Source organism: Phacochoerus africanus, chromosome 6 (assembly GCF_016906955.1).
Source record: "Phacochoerus africanus isolate WHEZ1 chromosome 6, ROS_Pafr_v1, whole genome shotgun sequence".
NCBI classification, from domain to species: domain Eukaryota; kingdom Metazoa; phylum Chordata; class Mammalia; order Artiodactyla; family Suidae; genus Phacochoerus; species Phacochoerus africanus.
The window spans coordinates 2,896,697-2,916,596 of record NC_062549.1 but is presented as its reverse complement, the minus strand read 5'-3'; the positions used below and the strand labels follow the sequence as shown (position 1 = coordinate 2,916,596).

The window sequence follows — 19,900 nt, the reverse complement described above, 5'->3', positions numbered from 1 at the left end:
CCGCAGGGAGGAGAAAACGGAGCGCAGACCGGGATCGGGCAGTGATGGCAGGGTGGAGAGCGGGAGGGCGCTGCTTGCACGTGGCTACAAAGAGCCCTGGGGCATATCAGATGATTTTTGCTTCTTTTTTGTCTTTTGAGGGCCGCACCCTCGGCCTATGGAGGTTCCCAGGTAGGGGTCTAATGGGATCTGTAGCCACCGGCCTACACCACAGCCACAGCCACATGGCATTTTGTGTTTTAAAAAAAGTACAGGATCTGGTTTTGACCCCTGGCCTCGCTCACTGGGTGAAGGATCCGTCGTTGCTGTGAGCTGTGGTGTAGGTCGAAGATGTGGCTCAGATCTGGCGTGGCTGTGGCTGTGGCTGTGGTGGAGGCCAGCAGCTGTGGCTCTGATTAGACCCCTAGCCTGGGAACTTCCACATGCCACGGGTGTCGCCCTAAAAAAAACAAAACAAACAAACAAACAAAAGTACATACACATGCCCTATATCCATAGGTCCCTAGTATTTGTAAATAAAATTTATATTACTTTGGTAAAAGCATATAACACAAAATCCAGTATTTTAACTGTTTTTTGAAACCTTTTTTTTGGCTGAGCCCATGGCACACCTAAGTTCCCAGGCTAGGGATTGAACCTGCACCACAGCAGTGAGTGCCAATGCCGGATCCTTAACTGCTACGCTACCTGGGAGCTCCCATTTTAACTTTTTTTTTTGTTCTTTCAGGGCTGCACTTATGACATATCTAAGTTCCCAGGCTAGGAGTCCAATCAGAGCTGTAGCCGCCGGCCTCCACCACAGCCCCAGCGACACCAGATCCAAGCCATGCTTGGATCTACTCCACAGCTCACAGCAACGCTGGATCCTTAACCCACAGAGTGAGGCCAGGGGTCAAAACCACGTCCTCATGGATCCTAGCTGGGTTTGCTCCCACTGGGCCACAGAGGGAGCTCTGACCATTTTTAAAGTGGAAAGTTCAGTGGCATCAAGTTCTCTGTGCAACCATCACCGTTACCTTGTTTGTGAGTATTTCCATCACTCGAAGGGAACCCGGGTCCCAGGGAACCCCCAGATGGAGAGACAGAGCCCGCCCCCCTCGGGGGGTGTGGATGGAGGGCAGGGCCCGTCTCATGCACCCTCAGTGTCGCGGCTGAGTCCTGCCCTCTGTGTGAGGACGGGCAGCACAGGGCCTGGGGCAGGTGGGATGGAGGCAGGTCAGGGCTGGGCCCTCCAGGACAGTCCCCAGGGTGGCTCTGTCCATGCCACCGCCATCTTTTTACCTTGACCCTGAACTTTGCTTTCAGTGGACTGTGTGGATTGAAAACTTCACCGATTCTGACACTGCTGGGAACCAGAGAAGGGCTGCCGACGGCCTGTGGGGCCCTTCAGTTCAGTATCTGTATTTCTGCGGGAGACTCTGGGGAAGGCATTTGTCCTAGTGCGTGGGTGACAGTCCCCCGTCAGGCAAACCAGGTTCCGCCCCGTTCTGTCACTTCCTGCCAACCAGACATCATCAGTTTCCTCACCTGTAACCTGGGGGTGAGAGCTGGGCCTCTGGCGGCCGGGGGTGAAAGGAGGGCAGCTTCAGACAGTGCTCCGTTCGCTTTCTGTCCCGCAGGAATGTAGGCCCCGTGTCCCCGCCACTGTCTGCAGGGCCCGCCCCGGCCCACGGCCAAGGCCACGGCCCTCTGCCTGGCGACAGGCATGCGCTCCTGCCTCCGACTTGGGCTCCTGGGCTTGACCTCTGGCCCACGGCCCCCAGAACAGGCCGCAAGCTCCCTCCACCCTGGACGCCCACACGCGGGTCTTCTCCGAGAGCCCCTTCTCCTCCGGGCCCTCACCCCATATCCTCGGATGTCGGCTGTGATCTACTGGTCTACAACGAGCCCCCATGGTGAGTCCCGGCGCACAGGCCGCTGTCGCGTGCGATCCTCAGCAAACGGCGCGGCCAGCGGTCTGTTCCGCAGAGCTGCTGAGCGCCTGCTCCTGCTACAGGCAGGGATGGGCTCCAGCTGAAGGCGCCCGGGGCTGGGGAGCAGCCGCGCTAACGAGGAGGGGCACAGCCCAAGCCACAGGCCCAGCACTGCGTTCCCAGCGAGCCTGATGGAGGTGCAGGAAGACCCAGGCACGGCCTGCAGAGGAAAGTAGCACCTAAGCCAGCACGGCCTCTCCCTGCCGATCGAGCCTCTCACAGCAGCTAAGAGCTTCCACACATGTAAGGGATCCATAAGGGATCCCAAGACTGTCAGGAAGGGAAAAAACATGAACCCAGGAGTTCCGGTCGTGGCGCAGGGGTTAACGAATCTGACTAGGAACCATGAGGTTGCGGGTTCGATCCCTGGCCTTGCTCAGTAGGTTAAGGATCCGGTGTTGCCGTGAGCAGTGGGGTAGGTCACAGATGCCACTCGGATCTGGCGTGGCTGTGGCTCTGGCGTAGGCCGGCAGCTGTAGCTCCAGTTAGACCCCTAGCCTGGGAACCTCCATATGCCTCGGGTACGGCCTTAGAAAAGACAAAAAGCAAAAACAAACATACAAACAAAAACACAAACCCAATCCAGACTCTTTAAAAAAAAGAAAAAAGAAACCTTATGCCAAAGTAAGTGGCTTTTCAGAGCAGTCTCTACTCCACGCTCCTGACAAACTGCACTAAACGCTGTGACCAGGCCGGCAAGTGAGGAGGGGACAAAAATCAGTTGCCAGGAACTCAATATTTTAGTGGACTTTCCTTGGGAAAGGTGATTTCCAACTGCTTAATAGAAAAAGAAGAGAGAGGGGAGTTCCTGTTGTAGCTCAGTGGTGACGAACCTGATTGGTATCTATGAGGATGTGGGTTTGAGCCCTGGCCCTGCTCAGTGGGTCAAGGATCTGGCATTGCTGTGAGCTGTGGTGTAGGTCAAAGATGTGGCTTGGATACTGCATGGCTGTGGCTGTGGTGTAGGCCTGCAGCTATGGCTCCAATTTGACCCCAGCCTGAAACTTCCATATGCTGCAGGTTTGGCCCTAAAAAAACCAAAACCAACCAACCTCCCTGCCATAAACTGGGGACTTAAAGCAATAGCACTTTACTCTCTCACAGTTCCGGAGGCCGGAAGTCAGAATGCAGGTGTTGGCAGACACCTGGACACTCTGGGAAGGACCCTCTCTCCAACCCTCTGTCCATGGGCATGGCCCTTGGAGATCTTCGCCTGTTGATGTGTGGCCTCTGCCTTTGTTGTCTGAGTGGTTTTTTTTTGTCTTTTTTTGCCTTTTCTAGGGCCACTCCTGTGGCACATGGAGGTTCCCAGGCTAGGGGTCTCATCGGAGCTGTAGCCACCAGCCTACGCCAGAGCCACAGCAACATGGGATCCGAGCTGAGCCTGTAACCTACACCACAGCTCATGGCAATGCCAGATCCTTAACCCACTGAGCAAGGCCAGAGATCGAACCCAAAACCTCATGGTTCCTAGTCGGATTCGTTAACCATTGCGCCACGAAGGGAATTCCTCAATGGAAATTTTCAAAAATATACTGAACGAAAATACATATCATCTAAATAAAATTTGTTGGGTGCAGCTAAAGCGATGTTGAGAGGGAAATTGATAGCCTAAATGTATATGTTAGAAAACAGAAAGTCTTAAATTAATAATTTAATCTCCCATCTCAAGAACTAAAACTGGGAGTTCCCATCATGGCTCAGTGGAAGACCAATCGGACTAGTATCCATGAGGATGCAGGTTTGATTCCCCAGCCTCGTTTGGTGGGTTAAGGATCTGGCATTTCTGTGGCTGTGGTGTAGGCCAGAGGCTGCAGCTCTGATTTGACCCCTAGGCCTGGGGATCTCCATATGCTGCAGGTGTGGCCCTAAAAAGACAAAAAAAAAAAAAAAAAAAAACACAAAAAACACAAAAAACAAAAAACTAAACTAAAAATGAGTAGTAAACCCAAAGTAAGTAGAAGGGAGGCTATAAGAGAAACAAGAGCAGAAGTCTATGAAATTGAAAACAGAAAGAGAAACAACTGAGAAACATCGATGAAACACAGAGAAGATCCTTTGGAAAAGATGAATACAACCGATAAATCTCTAGCAAGATGGACAAAGCAGACGAGAGAGAAGATGGAGCTTCCAGGAAAGAAAGGCACCAAACTTGAGTGACGGGGGTTGAGGGTGGGGGGCCCGATGTCGTGGGGGAAACTACGAACACATGTGACCGCACAGGCAAATGGGGCAGTTCCTCGAAACACACACACACAATTCCTCCAATGCGAAGAGGGGAATCTGAATAATCCCATAATCATGGAGGACACTGAATTCATAGCTGAACACCTGCCGCCTTCCCTCTGCTGCCCCTGAAAAATCTCTCACCCAAGAAGGATGCAGGAGGGAATTTAAGTGATTGACACACGTTCCCACAACTTCTTCCACAGAAGATCGAACAGTTCCCGATGCATTTTACAAATCCTGATTACCTTGTATCAAAACCAAAGACAGTACAATGGAAGATAACGCCTGATCAATACAGACGCAAAAGTCCTTACACAAAATAATAGCAAATAGAATCCATCCGTACAGAAAAGAGATCGTCCCCACCATAGACGGCGGGGCTTTTACTCCAGAGGGCAAAGCAGATTCAACATGTGGAAATCAGTGCGTGTAATCCATCGCACTGAGTCTAAGGAAGAAAAGAGAGCCCTTCGAGAGGTGCAGAGAAAGTATTTGACAGAATTTAACAGTTCATGGAGCTCCTATTGTGGCTCAGTGGTAAGGAACCTGACTAGTATCCCTGAGGATACGGGTTCAATCCCCAGCCTCACTCAGCGTGTTAAGGAGCCAGCATTGCTGTGGCTGTGGTGTAGGCCAGCGGCTACAGCTCCGAGTCAACCCCTAGCCTGAGAACTTCCACATGCTGCGGGTGTGGCCCTAAAAAGACTAAACAAAAACAAAAACAGTACACAATAGGAATACAAGATGCTCAAGACTTGTGTTTACACTGAAAATAGCAAGGTGTTACAGAAATTAAACACCTCAAGGAGTTCCCATTGTGGCGCAGTGGTTAATGAATCTGACTAGGAACCATGAGGTTGCGGGTTTGGTCCCTGGCCTTGCTCAGTGGGTTAAGGATCTGGCACTGCCGTGAGCTGTGGTGTAGGTTGCAGACACGGCTCAGATCCCACATTGCTGTGGCTCTGGCGTAGGCCAGCAGCTACAGCTCCAATTAGACCCCTGGCCTGGGAACCTCCATGTGCCTCGGGAGTGGCTCTAGAAATGGCAAACACACACACGCACACACACACACACACGAAGAAATTAAACACCTCAAGAAACAGAGATATGTTAAGTGATCAATATTCTTAAGAATCGATATTCTTACCAGATCTGTTCTCCCCAGATTGATCTATGAAGTCGATGGAAGTTCCAATCACAACAATCCCTTGCCCAATTTCTCAGGTAAAATTACTCTGAGGTAAAGTAAGAAAATGAAGGGCCACTCCCCAGACAGAGGGAGGACAGGTGGAAAACGAGCACCTGACAAGGACCCAGGACACGGAGGGGACGCCTGCCACCAGGAACAGGGTGACAAACAGCCCCGTGCTCAACACAGCCAAGGATCTGAGCAGATGCTTCTTAGGAAAGATATACACATGGCCATTAAGTATGAAACGATGCTCAGTATCACTGCACATTAAGAAACACAGCCAGCTGGGGCAGCTGCGGTGTCAGTTTCAACTGTGGCTCGGGTCTGATCCCTGGCCTGGGAACTCCATATGCCATGGGGTGGCCAAAAAAGAAAAAGAAAAAAATTAATAAACACAAACTAAAATGAGGCGGGACACATAGTCACTACACATCTAAAAAAAATCTAAAAAAAAAATGGAGTTCCTGTTGTGGCGCAGCAGAAACAAATCCGACCAGGAACCATGAGGTTTGGGGTTTAATCCCTGCCCTCGCTCAGTGGGTGAAGGATCCAGCGTTGCCATGAGTTGTGTTGTGGGTCGCAGATGCGGCTCGGATCAGGCAGGGCTGTGGCTGTGGTGTAGGTCAGCAGCTATAGCTCCGATGAGACCCCTATCCTGGGAACCTCCATATGCTGCGGGTGAGGCCCTAAAAAAAAAGAACAGACCCAAAAGAAAGGCCACTACACCCAGGACTTCACTGGCAACACCTTTTAATAGGTCAAAGTAGCTGTACAGGTCATTATATTCTTCCTGAGAATAACTTATATCCCCCAACAAACTACAGGGAGGGTATATTTTTCAAAGTTATTGAACAGAATGGATGGGAAACCGACATCGAAAGGAAACCAGATCTCTGATTTGCTCAATTCTCTCCTGGGAAGACAGACAAGGAAGGGTGAGTTAGCTCCAGTGGCTGTAAAATAGTCAACATGGCTTTAATCTTTCTTTATAAATTATATAAAAATGGAAAACAGGGATGGTTCCAGAGCCTCTTCTTAATGCAGGTGGAGGTGCTCTGGTATAAAGCATTTCTGCTTCCAAGAGAAAGAACATTGCTACAAAAACTGGCACATTATTCTGGTGAAAAAAGACAAAAGTTTTTAGTGTGTTCTATAGCTAGTTTCCAACCAAACGCTTCACATACACCCACATGAAAGGCAAAGGCAGGAAAGACCAGAGGGTTGTAGGTTTTTTTCCGAAATGACTCAAGTCTTCAAAATATAGCTTTTATATTCTTCCTCTGTAAAGTGGTACTAGCACATTGCAACTGCAGAGTGTTCTAACAACGAAACTTCCAGTCTGGGTGGGAAGTCTGTGGTAGGCAAAGGAACTCGCAGCCCCTCGGGCTCCTGGAATTCTCCACTTCCTCCTCTCTTCTTCCAAAGCGCAGCCCAGCTCCTTCAGGAGTCAGCGCATCCCTGCCTCGGCTCTTCCACCAAAGCACATCCTAACGCGGACAAGATCTGCTCTTCAGGACTCGGAAACGCTTCGCATGTACAACGTTCATTCTCAGAAAAATGCCACATATCTTGGATCCTGGACTTTTCGGGACACCATGATTAAAGAACCAGAATAAAAACTGAACCCAAATCAAATTGCAGTTAAACTTATACGAGAGAGAAGACTTTCAGCCAGCCGTCAGTCTGGGAGCTGGCGCCGGGGGTGCTGGCGCCCGCGGGTGAGCGGGCCTCGCTGCTGGTGGAGGCGGGGGGCGTCCCGGGGGCGCGGCCCGCGCTCAGTGCGGCCTTGCCTGGCCCAGCACCTTCAGCCGGGCCTGGTCGATGACGTCCAGCAGGTTTTTGGCGTCCACGGCCAGGGCGTGCGCAGCCGTCAGCATCTGCTTCTTGTACTCCTGCTGCAGGCTGGTCATGACGTACTGCTGCGCCAGCTTCATCTTGTTGATGAGCTCCCCCAGGTCTGAGTTCAGCAGCTTCTGGGCCATCTCGATCTGCAAGGACAGAAGAGTCAGCAGGGCGGCCTTGGCGGCCTGCAGTTGCGCCTAGGCCCTCTTCCTAGGTGCCTCCAAGGAGAAGAGACTGTCTGTCTTTCCCTTGAACAAGGGCCCGAGAGACGACAGGAGGTGAAAGCAACGCTTCCTCTAGGAATCCGGCCGCCAGCTCACCCCAGAGCGGCCTCTGCTCCCGCACAGGAGGCCCCCCCCCCGCCCCCCGCTGCCCTCTCGGTTCGCCACCCAGGCTTTATGAACCTCAGGGCCTGGGAGGGCGCCTTCTCTTTGATAACAGCGTGTGTGTGTGCAGTGCTTTTCAAGGGTCGTGGAGAGACCACCGCAGGCTCCACCAGCCAGAGCAGGAAGTTAGAAGTGGTCCGGCCAAAACACCTGGCAGTTAAGGTGCCTCTGGCACCTGGCGCCCTTCACTCCTGAGCAAAAGTCTTGCTCACTGTGGAAAACCAGTTCAAGTCCTAATAAAGCAAATAAACTAGCAAATCCTCTACTTGTCAAGAAAGTCAAAGTTACCCAGCGGCGACCACAGGCATTTTCTGACATGAGCCAAGTGGTGTCCAGCAGCTGAGCTGACGCCGTTTACAAGAGGCCGGGCACAGGGCTGAGCTGGAGCGCCCTGCACACGCCAGTGGTCAGCCCCGCACGACCTCCCGAGGACACCGTGCACATACAGCCTTCGCAGACCACCCTCGGCTAGACTTCAGGGAGGCTCTGTAAAATCACGGGCCCTTCCTGCTGTGGCTCAGGGAGTTAAGGACCGACACAGCGTCTGTGAGGATGTGGGTTGGGTCCCTGGCCTCACGCAGGGGATTAAGGACTGGCATTGCTGCAAGCTGCGGTGTAGGTCACAGATGCGGCTCGGATCTGGCATGGCTGTGGCTGTGGTGTAGGCCCCAGCTGTGGGGACTCGAGGAGGAATTTGAGGAAGGAGGGCAGGGTGCCTCTCTCTGTCCATTTCTGCAATTTTCATCCTCTACTCTGTCCAGAAGGTTCCATGGCAGCACCAGCCCTGGCCTGTGCCCCTCACGCCGTCCTTTAGGCCAGGACCCCAGGTGGAGGCCGGGGCTTGGCCAGGGGCAGCATTCGCTGGCAGGTCACGACCTGTGGCCTGGGCACAGCAGTCTTGGCTGGCCCCAGGCTGAGGGGTGCAGGGAGCAGCTTCCCCTCGGCCCCCACCGCTCTCACGATGAAGCCACGACCTGCCGGGGACCCCCCCCCCGCCTGCAGGGTCAGCAGGGGGAACGGCTGTGCCCTACCTCTCGGTGTGTGCTAGCTGGCAGGACAGGAATGGTCTCGTCCACAGTGGCCAAGAGCGTCCTCAGGGCCAGGCCGACCTCCTAACAGACAGATCACAGCAGCGTTAGACACGTGAGGAGCACGTCCACCCGGCAGTGGCCATCCTCCCTCCCGGTTAGCGCCTGTTTCCCGTGCATCGCTCGCAGGGGGGTTCTGCATTTGCCTCCCCAGGGCTGACCCTGGTCTCCTCAGGAGGCAGCCCCCAGACTCAGGTCTCTGCACACTCCACGCTCTGCGCTGCTCGGACGATGGGGAAAGCGGTGCCGCAGCCGCCGAGCGCGTCAGTGCCCTCGCGGCTCAAAAGTGCCCATGTGCTGGGGGAACCAGCACCCGGGCCTGGCAGCACCGTGTTTGGCGCTCAGAGGCTCCCGTCTCCCCAGTACTTTCCAAAAAGGACTGCGTGGTGGCAGCCTGCTGCAGAGGCCACTCTGACCCCGAGCACAGCAGCCCGTCCCTGCCACCTGGGGCTTAAAGGGACCAACTGTGACTAAAGTTAGTACGACGTTAGAGTTACAATTTTTCTTCCATCGAGCCTGCGGCATCCAAAAGTTCCCAGGCCAGGGATGGAACCCTCGCCACAGTAGTGACAGTGCCAGGTCCTTAACCGCTATGCCACCAGAGAACTCCTTAGAGCTAAAATTTTTATCATTGTCATTCTTACGAGGGTCAATGATGGAGTGACTCGGATGCTAAGGTTTACATTGGTAAAGTGTTAGATGCAGTGTAGACAAAACCAGGGTGGAAATGCTAGTTATTTATGTCGGATCAGTTTACAAAGAGAATGTTGCCAAAATAACACAGTTCAAAAGGCAGCTTCTATAAAATCACCATAAGAAGTCTTATTACATACAAAATTGATTGCTTCCTGCACATGGTTGAATTTATTATTGCTTTTTAAAAGCCTGTCTGTGGGTTCATGCAAGTTTGACCCTAAGAATTTTGGTTACAATTGCTATGGGAGAACAGTTTTAAAAATGAACCAGGGAGGAGTTCCCATTGTGGTGTAGTGGAAACAAATCTGACTAGGATCCATGAGGACGCAGGTTTGATCCTTGGCCTTGCTAAGTGGGTCAGGGATCCAGCGTTGCCGTGAGTTGTGGTGTAGGTTGCAGACATGGCTCAGATCTGGCATTGCTGTGTGAGCTGTGGTGTAGGCTGTAGCTGTAGCTCTGATTCAACCCCTAGCCTGGGAACTTCCATATGCTTCGGGTGCGGCCCATGAAAAAAAAAAAGAACCAGGGAGTTTCCACTGTGGCTCAGTGGGTTAAGAACCTGACTAGTATCCATGAGGATGCAGGTTCATCCCTGGCCTTGCTCAGTGGGTTAAGGATCTGGCATTGCCACAAGCTGCAGTGCAGGTGGTACACGTGGCTTGGATCTAGTGTGGCCGTGGCTGTGGTGTAGGCCTGTGGCTGCAGCTCCGATTCGACCCCTAGCATGGGAACTCGCATATCCCATGGGTACAGCCCCTAAAAAGACCAAAAAAAAAAAAAAAAAAAGCAGAATGGATTAACTGTTTTCCACAAAACATCACAACTTTTAAGCAGCTATTCCCCACTGATGGCTGAAAAGCAGCTGTTCCAGAGACTCTGCTGTCTGCTGCACTCAAAAGGGTGTTCCGTCCTACAACTCAACAACAGAAAACCAAACGACCCTATTAAAACTGGGCAAAGGACTTGAACAGCCGCGTGTCCAAAGCAGACATAGCGAAGGCCAACACAAAAAGTGGCGGAGAAAGACGCCCGGCATCGCAATCGCCAGGAAAGGCAGATCAAAACCCTGGCGAGGTACCACCTCAGGCGCACTGGCGTGCCCACTCCCAAAACCAACCCAAAAGAAAACAAGAGTTGGGCCCGACGGGAACCAGAGCGCTGGTGCCCTGCTCCTGGGGATGTAAACTGGTGCAGCCAGCGTGGAAACCAGTACAGCGCCTCTCAGAGACTCAGAACGAGAGCATCCCGCTTCTGGGTAGACACCTAAGGAACGGAAAGCAGGGTCGCCACGGGGCAGCTGCCTGGGCACGCCAGCCACCTCTCCAAGTCCCAGGGGGACCGGTGGCACGTTTCCAACCTCACTCCGGCTTGCCCTTCTCACTCCGGGTCGCACGCAGGAGCAGCAGCTACGGCCAGACGACGCTGCCGTCCCAGGGCCAAGGTCGGGTCTGAGCTGAGGGGTGCATGGTGGGGCTGGGCTCACCTTCACCATGGGCACGTACTCCTCCGGCGGGGCCGGCTGGATCTTGCTGGACATCTCGATGACCGCCCTCACCAGGCCCGTCACGTTCTCGTACACCCTGTCATTGGACCGGTCCAGGTTGGCAGTGGGAGGAGGGCTGATTTCCTGGGGCTGCAGCTGCCAACACAGAAGCCGGTTATCTCTCTCCTCTCCAGCAGGTGGCGTCCTATCACTGCTACTCATTAGAAAGGGTCTTTAAAAGAGATCAAAGCAGATCCCAACGGATTTTCTCATCTTATGCGATATAGTTCAGTTTGAGGATGACAGAAAAGTAATCCATCCAAGTGACAAATAAATAAGGCGTAATCCTTTCTAACTTTGAGCTCAGTTAAAGGAAAGGAGGTGGACTCAGACCTATTATATGAAAAGCCCCACATTCATTCAGAGATGTGATTCGTTGTCCCCCCAAATCACTCACCAACAGAGAAAGAATCCATACATTTCCCACCTGTCTGAGGATTTCAGAGAAAGGTGGCTAAGGGGTCAAGGGTTCCACACTGAGAGGCTAAGAACGCCCACTTGGGTGACTTCCGTGGTAAAACCTGCGTGGCTCAGCTTAGTTGCCTTCAATCCACCTGATGGAAACGTGTGTTCCTTTTATGACTACAAACAGTGGGTAAAAGCAAGTCTTCTTTGAACAGACACCGTCTGCTTGCAGAACGCTGCTGAGGTGCCAGCAGTGTGGGTGCTGCACTGCTAGTGGGCGTCCTGCTCCCTCACCCAGCAGTCGTGATGGGGGTGAAATGCATGGACATCCGAGAAAGTGTCCATCCCAGAGCCTGGGCACAGATGTCAGCAAATGTTATCCAGGACAGCCTGGGGCCTCTGGGGAACCATCGGCACATTTACAAATTCAACCCGGCCACTCTAGGCACCACACGTGCCTGCTTCAGGAAGACTAATTACAGCACCCAGCAGTCATCCACTCATGAAGCTGCTGCCAGTGCTCAGTCTGCAAGGCTAGGTGCCTGTGGGCCAACTGCCCACGGAGCTGGGACCTGGCTGTTCTAAGTCTGGACTGAGACAGAAAGGGTCAGGAACGTTCCAGCACCGTCTCCCTCTTGGGCAAACATGAATGCTGCTTTTGGTGACAGGCAAAGCCGAAGCACCCTCCCCAAGCTTCCCGATTCCGGGTCCAGAATCACATGCAGAGCTGGGCGGACACACAGACACCACGTGCTTACCCTCCAGGGCTATTGTCCAACGGAAGGTGAGGACAAGTTAAAGAGATTTATCAGAGAGAAGGAAAAAAGAAACACAGTATTAATAAAGGCAGCAGACAAAACCCCCATAAAAACACACAAGCAGAATAAGAGGAGCAAGTGTCGCCTGCTGGCTCAGTTCACTGGCCATCGAAGCGGAGCCGCTGTGCTGTCCGTCCAGGGCACTCGCGGACTGAGCCGGGGTCTGCCATGCACCAAGCTCATATTCACGAATAAATGAGGAAAACAACATGCAAAGCCCGAGAGTGACAATCTGGCGGCCGTGCAAGAGTCCAAAGAATTAAATAAGGGTCTTTAAAAACAATGAAGGCTCATCTACGCTTGTCATCAGGGAGCTGCCACTGGATTTCTGAGCAATCTGGGAGAAACTGCACGCCCCACTCCCCGGGCCTGGCCCCCAACCCCAAAGTCCTTGGAAATGGGTCGACTCGGTTGGCCTGGCTTGGGGCTGTATTTAAAGATGTCAGGAGCTTATTTTATTACCGTTATTTTTAAAATTTTTAAATTTTTTTGTCTTTTTGTCTTCTAGGGCCAAACCTGCGGCATATGGAAGTTCCCAGGCTAGGGGCTGAATCGGAGCTGTAGCCGCCAGCCTACACCACAACCACAGCAACGTGAGATCTGGGCCGAATCGCTCGTGGCAACACCAGATCCTTAACCCACCAAGCGAGGCCAGGGATCGAACCCAAGTCCTCATGGATGCTGGTCGGGTTTGCCAACCACTGAGCCACGACGGGAACTACAGGAGCTTGTTTTAAAAACAAAAACAAACTAAAAGAAAAACCCTTCCTTTGAACCAGTTCTTAATGGTTGGGTTCCTTTACTTCAAACTTAAAAGCTTTATTCATGTTTTTTTTTTTCCTCTACAGCATGAATCAAGGCTATGCTTCTGTAACTTAACAGGCAAAGTTAACTGGGAGAAATACACGTCCTGCCCTCTTGTTACAATTATCTGAAGAGTATATCCCCTTTGGTATCGAAGTTTAGCAGAACCCTAAATTTTGAGGTCCAGCCCTGCACGCTGTGTCTTTTCTGAGCACTAGAAAGGAGCTTATTTCACGGGCAATACTCCAAGAGAAGCCGTGTCTGCATTCACTTGCTGTGCTGGGGGCGAGGGGCGAGCCGCGCTGAACGTGGCAGGAGCACGCCAGGCCGTCAACGAGAAAGCGCGGCTCCCCGCCGGCGGCTGCAGCCGGAGCCTGCCCAGAGCAGCCGCAGCCTCTGGGAGGTGGAGGGGTGTGTTCTACCCCTGTGCCCAGCTCGTGCTACGGGGGCACCGCCATGGCACTCGTGGTGACCATCCTCAGTGACCTCCCGGAGCACCAGCTTGATCTGGAGAGACGTCTAGAACTGGGGCCCTCGTTTCCAGAGCTCAACCGCTGGGAGACGCCTCGGCGGGCGGTTAGGACGCACCACCACCCAGAGAGAGGCAGCCAATCCCAGCCACTCAACGGGTCTTTAAAGACTCAGATAATTTAGAACCAAAATGAAATACCACCAAGGGGAAACTGAGACTCATTTCTGGCTAAAATTATTTGGATGAATTACCTCCATTATATCCAGTTAAAGGCAAGCATTTCTGTGTCAAAAGAGTACTGCGCTTTTCGGCTGGGTTTGATAACCTCTGCCAGACAGATGGGTAATGAAGAAATAGAGACATATCCTTCATACTTACTAATATTAAAACATGTTTACTGAAAGTATCTTAAGTAAAAGCATACTCTCTCTGTTAAGATTTCTACTTGCTTGGGGTCATGGCTCAATGGTTAACAAACCTGACAAGTGTCCATGAGGACGCAGATTTGATCCCTGGCCTCACTCAGTGGGTTAAGGATCCAGCGTTGCTGTGCTGTGGGTAGAAGATGCGGCTCAGATCCTGTGTTGCTGTGGCTGCGGTGTTGGCCGGCAGCTACAGCTCCAGTTGGACTCCTAGCCTGGAAACTTCCATAAAAGAAGTTTTGTCTTTTTGGTGCCACCCCAAAAAGACAAAAAAAAAAAAAAAGATTTCTATTTGCTTAGTACCCTGTAACGAGGGTATTTCCCAATTATATTTATTCATATGTCATTCCAAATGTAAAAAATGAATAAGGGTCAGAAATCTAAGCTGATGTATGATCTACTTTTATTTTATTTTTCTAGGGCTACACCCGAGGCATACAGAAGTTCGCAGGCTAGGGGTCAAATAGGAGATGTAGCTGCCGGCCTACACCAGAGCCACAGCAACGTGGGATCCAAGCCACATCTGTGACCTACACCGCAGCTCAGCCGGATCCTTAACTCACTGAGTGGGGCCAGCAACTGAACCCTCGCCCTCGTGGATACTAGTTGGTTTTGCTACTGCTGAGTCACAGCAGGGCCTCCAACAGAGCTTATCTGAACTGATACCACAGTTCTTGACCCTAAGATGCACCACTAAGAAGGAAGAAAGATGCTGCCAACTAAATCAACACACCGCCTTAATTTTAGACATTAAAATGTGAAGACAAAGTGTATCAGAATGGAGAAAGAGGCTGTATTTTGAAAGATAACCCAGCTAATGGGAAGTCGAGCGCCCTCCCCTTCCACAGGCGCGCCGAGGAGGGAGGGCGCGGGCCCAGCACATGCAGCTTCATAAACCCACTTCTGGCCACAGATGGGAAAGGATGGAAGTCGCCCCCGGGTCACGGGGACTGCCTTGGAGGCAGTGAGCCTGCAAAAGAAGGTCTCACTAACCCCAGGCGTCCTGGTTTGACTCACTTGTAAAACCAGAAGCCATCCCAGTCCTTTATTTCAAGGAAACATTCTGTCTGATACAAGGAAACCGTACTTAGTCAGGATTGGACTAAGGCCCTAGAATCTATCACATGAGACAAATACAGAAAAGAGAGTTTTACAGTAAAGCTCATCCTGACTCCAAGAGGATTTGGAACCCACCCAATCCCACCCACGGCACGTGGCAGGTCGTCACCCTGAGCAGAAGGCTCCCGTGCTCACCTTGACACCCTCGTTGTAACTGTCTCCGGGGCTGCCGAGGCCGCCGAGGCTGGCGAGGTGCCCGGGGGCTCCCGGACGTGGAGGTTTCTTTGGTGGAGCTGCAGGATCTGGGAAAGGAGAGGAGTCCTGTCAAGCAAGGTACGTTAAGGAAGAGAATGGGAACAACTCCCAAACACATGGACTCCAATGGCCTGCGGAGAGGGCCCTGGAGCAACGCGCTGCTTCCCAACGTTCTAGCCCCGGGCCAAGCTCAGTAAGTGTCCCACCTGCTAAGGCCTGTAGACGGAGACATGTTTACAAGTCACCAAGTGTTCCGAAGCCAACAGACACAACAAAACCCCGCTCCCTCCAGACACACACACTTTGTGACGTGCGATCCATTGCCTCGCTTACCTGGTTTGCCCACAGGCTGATATATGTGTTGGTTTCCAGTCTGTGGGAAAAGAAAACGTTGGGTCAGTGAGTGCAGCAGGTGCACAAAGGTAGTGACCTCCCCCCATCGGTGCTAAACGGGGGTTCAAAGACCGACGGGATGGGGGAGGGGCCGGCCCTCTGGCCTTGGGTGGGGGGGGGCGGTTAGGCTAATAAGCAAATGGCGCCAAGAGGGTGCAGGACGACGGCTGTCCCAGAAGGGGTCATGGGATTCCAAGGGAACATGGACAGGGGAGTCATACCAACTCCTAATTTCCTTTAAAGAAATGGCCACAGATGTCTCCAGTCCGCCCGCGGGAGTGTGAAATGTGTGTCCTTGGCTCAGGAACTCCCCCCCACCCCGTATGACAAGAAGGGGGCGGTCAGAAACAAGATGATAAGAGATTTCGTAGCCCCGGGATGTGCAGACATTCCATGTGCCTATGCTGCCACTGTCATCTGAAGCCCCGTGTGTCAGGACCTTTTGTGACACCTTCCATCGGCACAGGCCAGGCCAAGAAGCCAAACCAGAAGCCCTGAATTTCTGCCCCAGGAACACGAGAGAAGAGACCAGTCCTCCTCTAGGCTGTCACGCCTGCAAGTGCAACCGAGACAACTTTCCAAGGCTAATGGGACAAAAAGAAGTCTTTTTAGAACTATATTCTACTTTTCTTTCTTTCTTTTTTTTAACCATACTTAGAGCAGGCAGAAGTTCCAGGGCTGGGGATCAAACCCGCACCTCAGAAGAGACCTAAGCTGCAGCAGTGACAATGCAGGATCCCTAACCTGCTGAGCCACCAGGGAACTCTTATATTCTACTTTTGAAAAGAGACTTTCCTTGCTTACTTTAAAATAGGAAACTGGTTAAAAATACATATATTTTAAGGTGCTTTACTTTCTACTGAGCAGAGACCCACTTCCCTGGAATACCGGGCCTATGAGAAGCACATAGTGACACCTGCTCCTCTTCCAGAACCACAGCTAGTTCCAACACGCCATGAACACGCCTGGTTTTAAAGACTCACAAAACCCTCCAAGTAGGAAGATGTGAACAACATGGACTCCTTAACAATTGACTCTGGGTAGCACCTTCCCCATCAATTATTCATTTAACAATGAGTGAACACCGGTTCTGTTCCACACACTGTTCCAGGCACAAAACAAGGCCCACTCTTTTGGAGCTGACAGAGCAGTGGAGGGAGAGGTAACAGGCAATAAAGGTACAGGACAGTGTGCTGCCCACGGCAGTATAAGGGCTGCATCCAGTGAGAAAAGGAAGTGGATGCGGTGAAGGCGAGGAAAGTGCAGCTTGAAGTAGGAAGGGCCGGCCTTGGAATGCGGCCCTGAGCCAGCTTAAGGTGCAAGAGCCATGAAGACACTGGGAGGAGGGCAGCGTGGGGATGGAGGGCCCAGGAGAGCAACCTGAGTGTGAGGGACTGAGCTGGCCAGCGTGGCCAGAGGGGAGGGCAGAGAACGGGGGAGGTGGGGCCGAAGTTTTACAGAGACACGGACCGCTGCCATGCCACCGTCCTGTGCTCACTGGCCCGGCGGCAAAAGGATACGACACTCAGGAAACAAGAACATCACCTAGACAATCCTAGTCTCAGAACATTCTGGATCAATTCGACAAAGTCTCCCCCACCCCCACTGGGCAGTCAGCATGCTGCTGGGAAGGGAGGCAGGAAAGGGCCCGTGTGGAGGGGGCTAGGCCATGGGGTCGGCCGGGCTCTGTTCTGCCAGGCGTCCAGTGCTGGCCCTGGCGGAGTCACCGCCCCGTTTGGGGCGAGGCTTTTCCCACCTGTACACGAAGCTAATGACACTGACCCACCATGAGGTGGCTGTCACAAAATGAACATGTTGCCAACCTGTATATTATTTTGCAAATCCAAATAGTTTTTATTTTTGCTGTTTATGCACAGAGACGGGATCAGTTTCCATGAGTCAGTGACTAGTGTTTATGAACCAGCTTAGACCTGCCGGCAATCTACACTGCTTTCCACCCAAACGGGGACCCATTTTCCAAAGTGTGAAGTTGGAGCACTCTGAGCAGTGGGCCAAACTGCACCTCAGCAAGAAGAGAGGATGAAAAGCCAGCAACGGTCCGTGTGCCATCAGTGCCATAACCTAAAGGAGACGCCGGGCAGGAGAGCCCGGAGCCAGGCTGGTGCCTGCCCGTGCCGAGCCCACTGTCTGCTGTCCCGCACGGTGACCAGTGACCCTGGGCCCTCGGCTGACGCATGTGTGCAGTGTGGACGGCATGGAGCCTGACGTGCCAGGAGTGCTGAGGGCTCGGTGAGGTGACAGGAGAGAAGCACTCAGCAGAGCACCTTGCAGGCCTGGGCACCTTCTCCATCAGGACTAAGCTCTGTCACCCAGGTGCTGTCACACACCGTCTGTTTCCCAGTGTCTGAGTACTCCTTCTGTCTCGTCCATTCACTCCAGCTGTGTCACGGGTGTCACGTACTAGAACAGAGACTTCCTCTTCTAACAAACGCTGCCATCAGTGATGAGAACGGCTGGTCCCTAGAATAGGGTTCACTTGCATGTTTATCCTCACTCTTTCCTCTTAGCAATTCAGGACGACTGCTAATTTTATGCTGTTATTATTTTTCTCTTTTTTAGGGCCGCACCCACAGCACATGGAGGTTCCCAGGCTAGGGGTCTAATCGGAGCTGCCGGCCTGCACCGCAGCCCCAGCAACGCCAGATCCATAACCCACGGGGCGAGGCCAGGGATGGAACCTGAGTCCTCATGGATGCTAGTGGGGTTTGTTAACCGCTAAGCCACGGTGGGAACTCCCCATACCCTTTACCCATTCATCTGTTGATGAACACCTGTGTTGCTTCCATTTCTCGCCTATTTTAAATAGTTCTATGAGCACTGAGGAGCATGTGTCTTTTCAAATTAGTGTTTTTGGTTTTTTAGATATACACACAGGCTTGGAACTGCTGGGTCGCACGGTAGTTCCAGTTTTAGCTTTTGAGAAACCTCTGTTCTGTTTTCCGCCGTGGCTGTGCGCTGTACGTTCCCACCAGCAGTGTGGGAAGGTTCCCTTTCCCCCACATCCTCGTTAACATTTGCCATCTGTGTTCTTTTTGACGCCAGCCACCCTGACAGGGGTGAGGTGATGCCTCACAGAGGTTTGATCTGCACTGTCCTGACGACTGGCCATTTTGAGCATCTTTTCATGCATCTGTTGGCCGCCTGCACATCCTCTTTGGAAAAATGTTCGTTCAGATCTTCTGCTCATCTTTTCATCGGGTTGTTTTTTGGATGTTGAGTTGTAGGAGCTGTTTATACATTCCGTGTATTAATCCCATATTGGTGATATATCACTTGCAAATATTTTCTCCTATTCAGTAAGCTGTCGTTTCGTTTTGTGGATGGTTTCCTTTGCTGTACAAAAGCTTTTAGGTTTAATTAGGTTCCATTTGTTTATATATGCTTTTATTTCCTTTGCTTTAGGAGGCATATCAAAAAATATTGCTAGGATTTATATTAAACAGTGTTCTGCCTATGTCCTCCTCAAGAATTTTATGGTTTCTGGTCTTATGTTTACGCCTTTTTTAATTCAAAAAAATTTCCTTTTGTTTCTGGTTTTATACTTAGGTCTTTAAATCATTCTAAGTTTATTTTTGTATGTGGTGTTAGAGAATATGCTGATTTCATTCTTTTACACGTGCTGTTCAGTTTTCCAGCACCACTTACTGAAGAGACTGGCTTTTCTCTGTTAGGTCGTTGTTTTGTCTCCTTTGTCACAGAATAATTGAACGTGTGTGCATGGGTTTATGTCCCGACTCTCTATTCTGTCCCACTGAGCTCTGTCTGTTTTTATGCCAGTACCATGCTATTCTGACGACTGCAGCTTTGTAGTAAAGTCTGAGGTCAGGGCTCGTGATTCCTCTAGCTGTTCTTCTTTCTCAAGAGTTTCAGCTACTTAGGGCCATTTGTGTTTCATACAAATTTTAAAATTAGTAATGCTAGGAGTTCCCGTTGTGGCTCAGTGGTTAACGAATCCGACTGGGAACCATAAGGTTGCGGGTTCGATCCCTGGCCTCCCTCAGCGGGTTAAGGATCCGGCATTGCCGTGAGCTGTGGTGTAGATTGCAGACGTGGCTCTGATCCTGCGCTGCTGTGGCTGTGGTGTAGGCCAGTGGCTACAGCTCCGACTGAACCCCTAGCCTGGGAACCTCCATATGCCGCGGGTGCGGCCCTAAAAAGGACAAAAAGACAAAAAAAAAATTATTTATGCTAGTTCTATAAAAAATGCAATTAGTATTTTTTTTTTTTGTCTTTTTGCCATTTCTTGGGCCACTCCCGCGGCGTATGAATGTTCCCAGGCTAAGGGTCCAATCAGAGCTGTAG

General features: G+C 51.8%; 1 protein-coding gene across 31 annotated transcripts in view; it reads right to left on the bottom strand.

The window, feature by feature from the left end:
- Positions 1-6,127: 6,127 nt before the first annotated feature.
- The window catches only part of PTK2 (protein tyrosine kinase 2), a 238,606-nt gene continuing 224,833 nt past the window's right edge, over positions 6,128-19,900 (bottom strand). For 19 of the 31 annotated variants that reach the window (XM_047783173.1, XM_047783176.1, XM_047783164.1 and 16 more), the window contains 6 exons: positions 15,518-15,557; positions 15,125-15,231; positions 12,113-12,121; positions 10,890-11,045; positions 8,654-8,734; positions 6,128-7,382 (listed from right to left, as the gene is read on the bottom strand). In XM_047783173.1, the coding sequence (XP_047639129.1) occupies positions 7,170-7,382; positions 8,654-8,734; positions 10,890-11,045; positions 12,113-12,121; positions 15,125-15,231; positions 15,518-15,557 (606 nt within the window). In that variant the 3' untranslated portion in view covers positions 6,128-7,169. The remainder of the gene's footprint in view (positions 7,383-8,653; positions 8,735-10,889; positions 11,046-12,112; positions 12,122-15,124; positions 15,232-15,517; positions 15,558-19,900) is intronic. The other 12 variants (XM_047783177.1, XM_047783180.1, XM_047783157.1 and 9 more) reach the window with 1 other exon arrangement.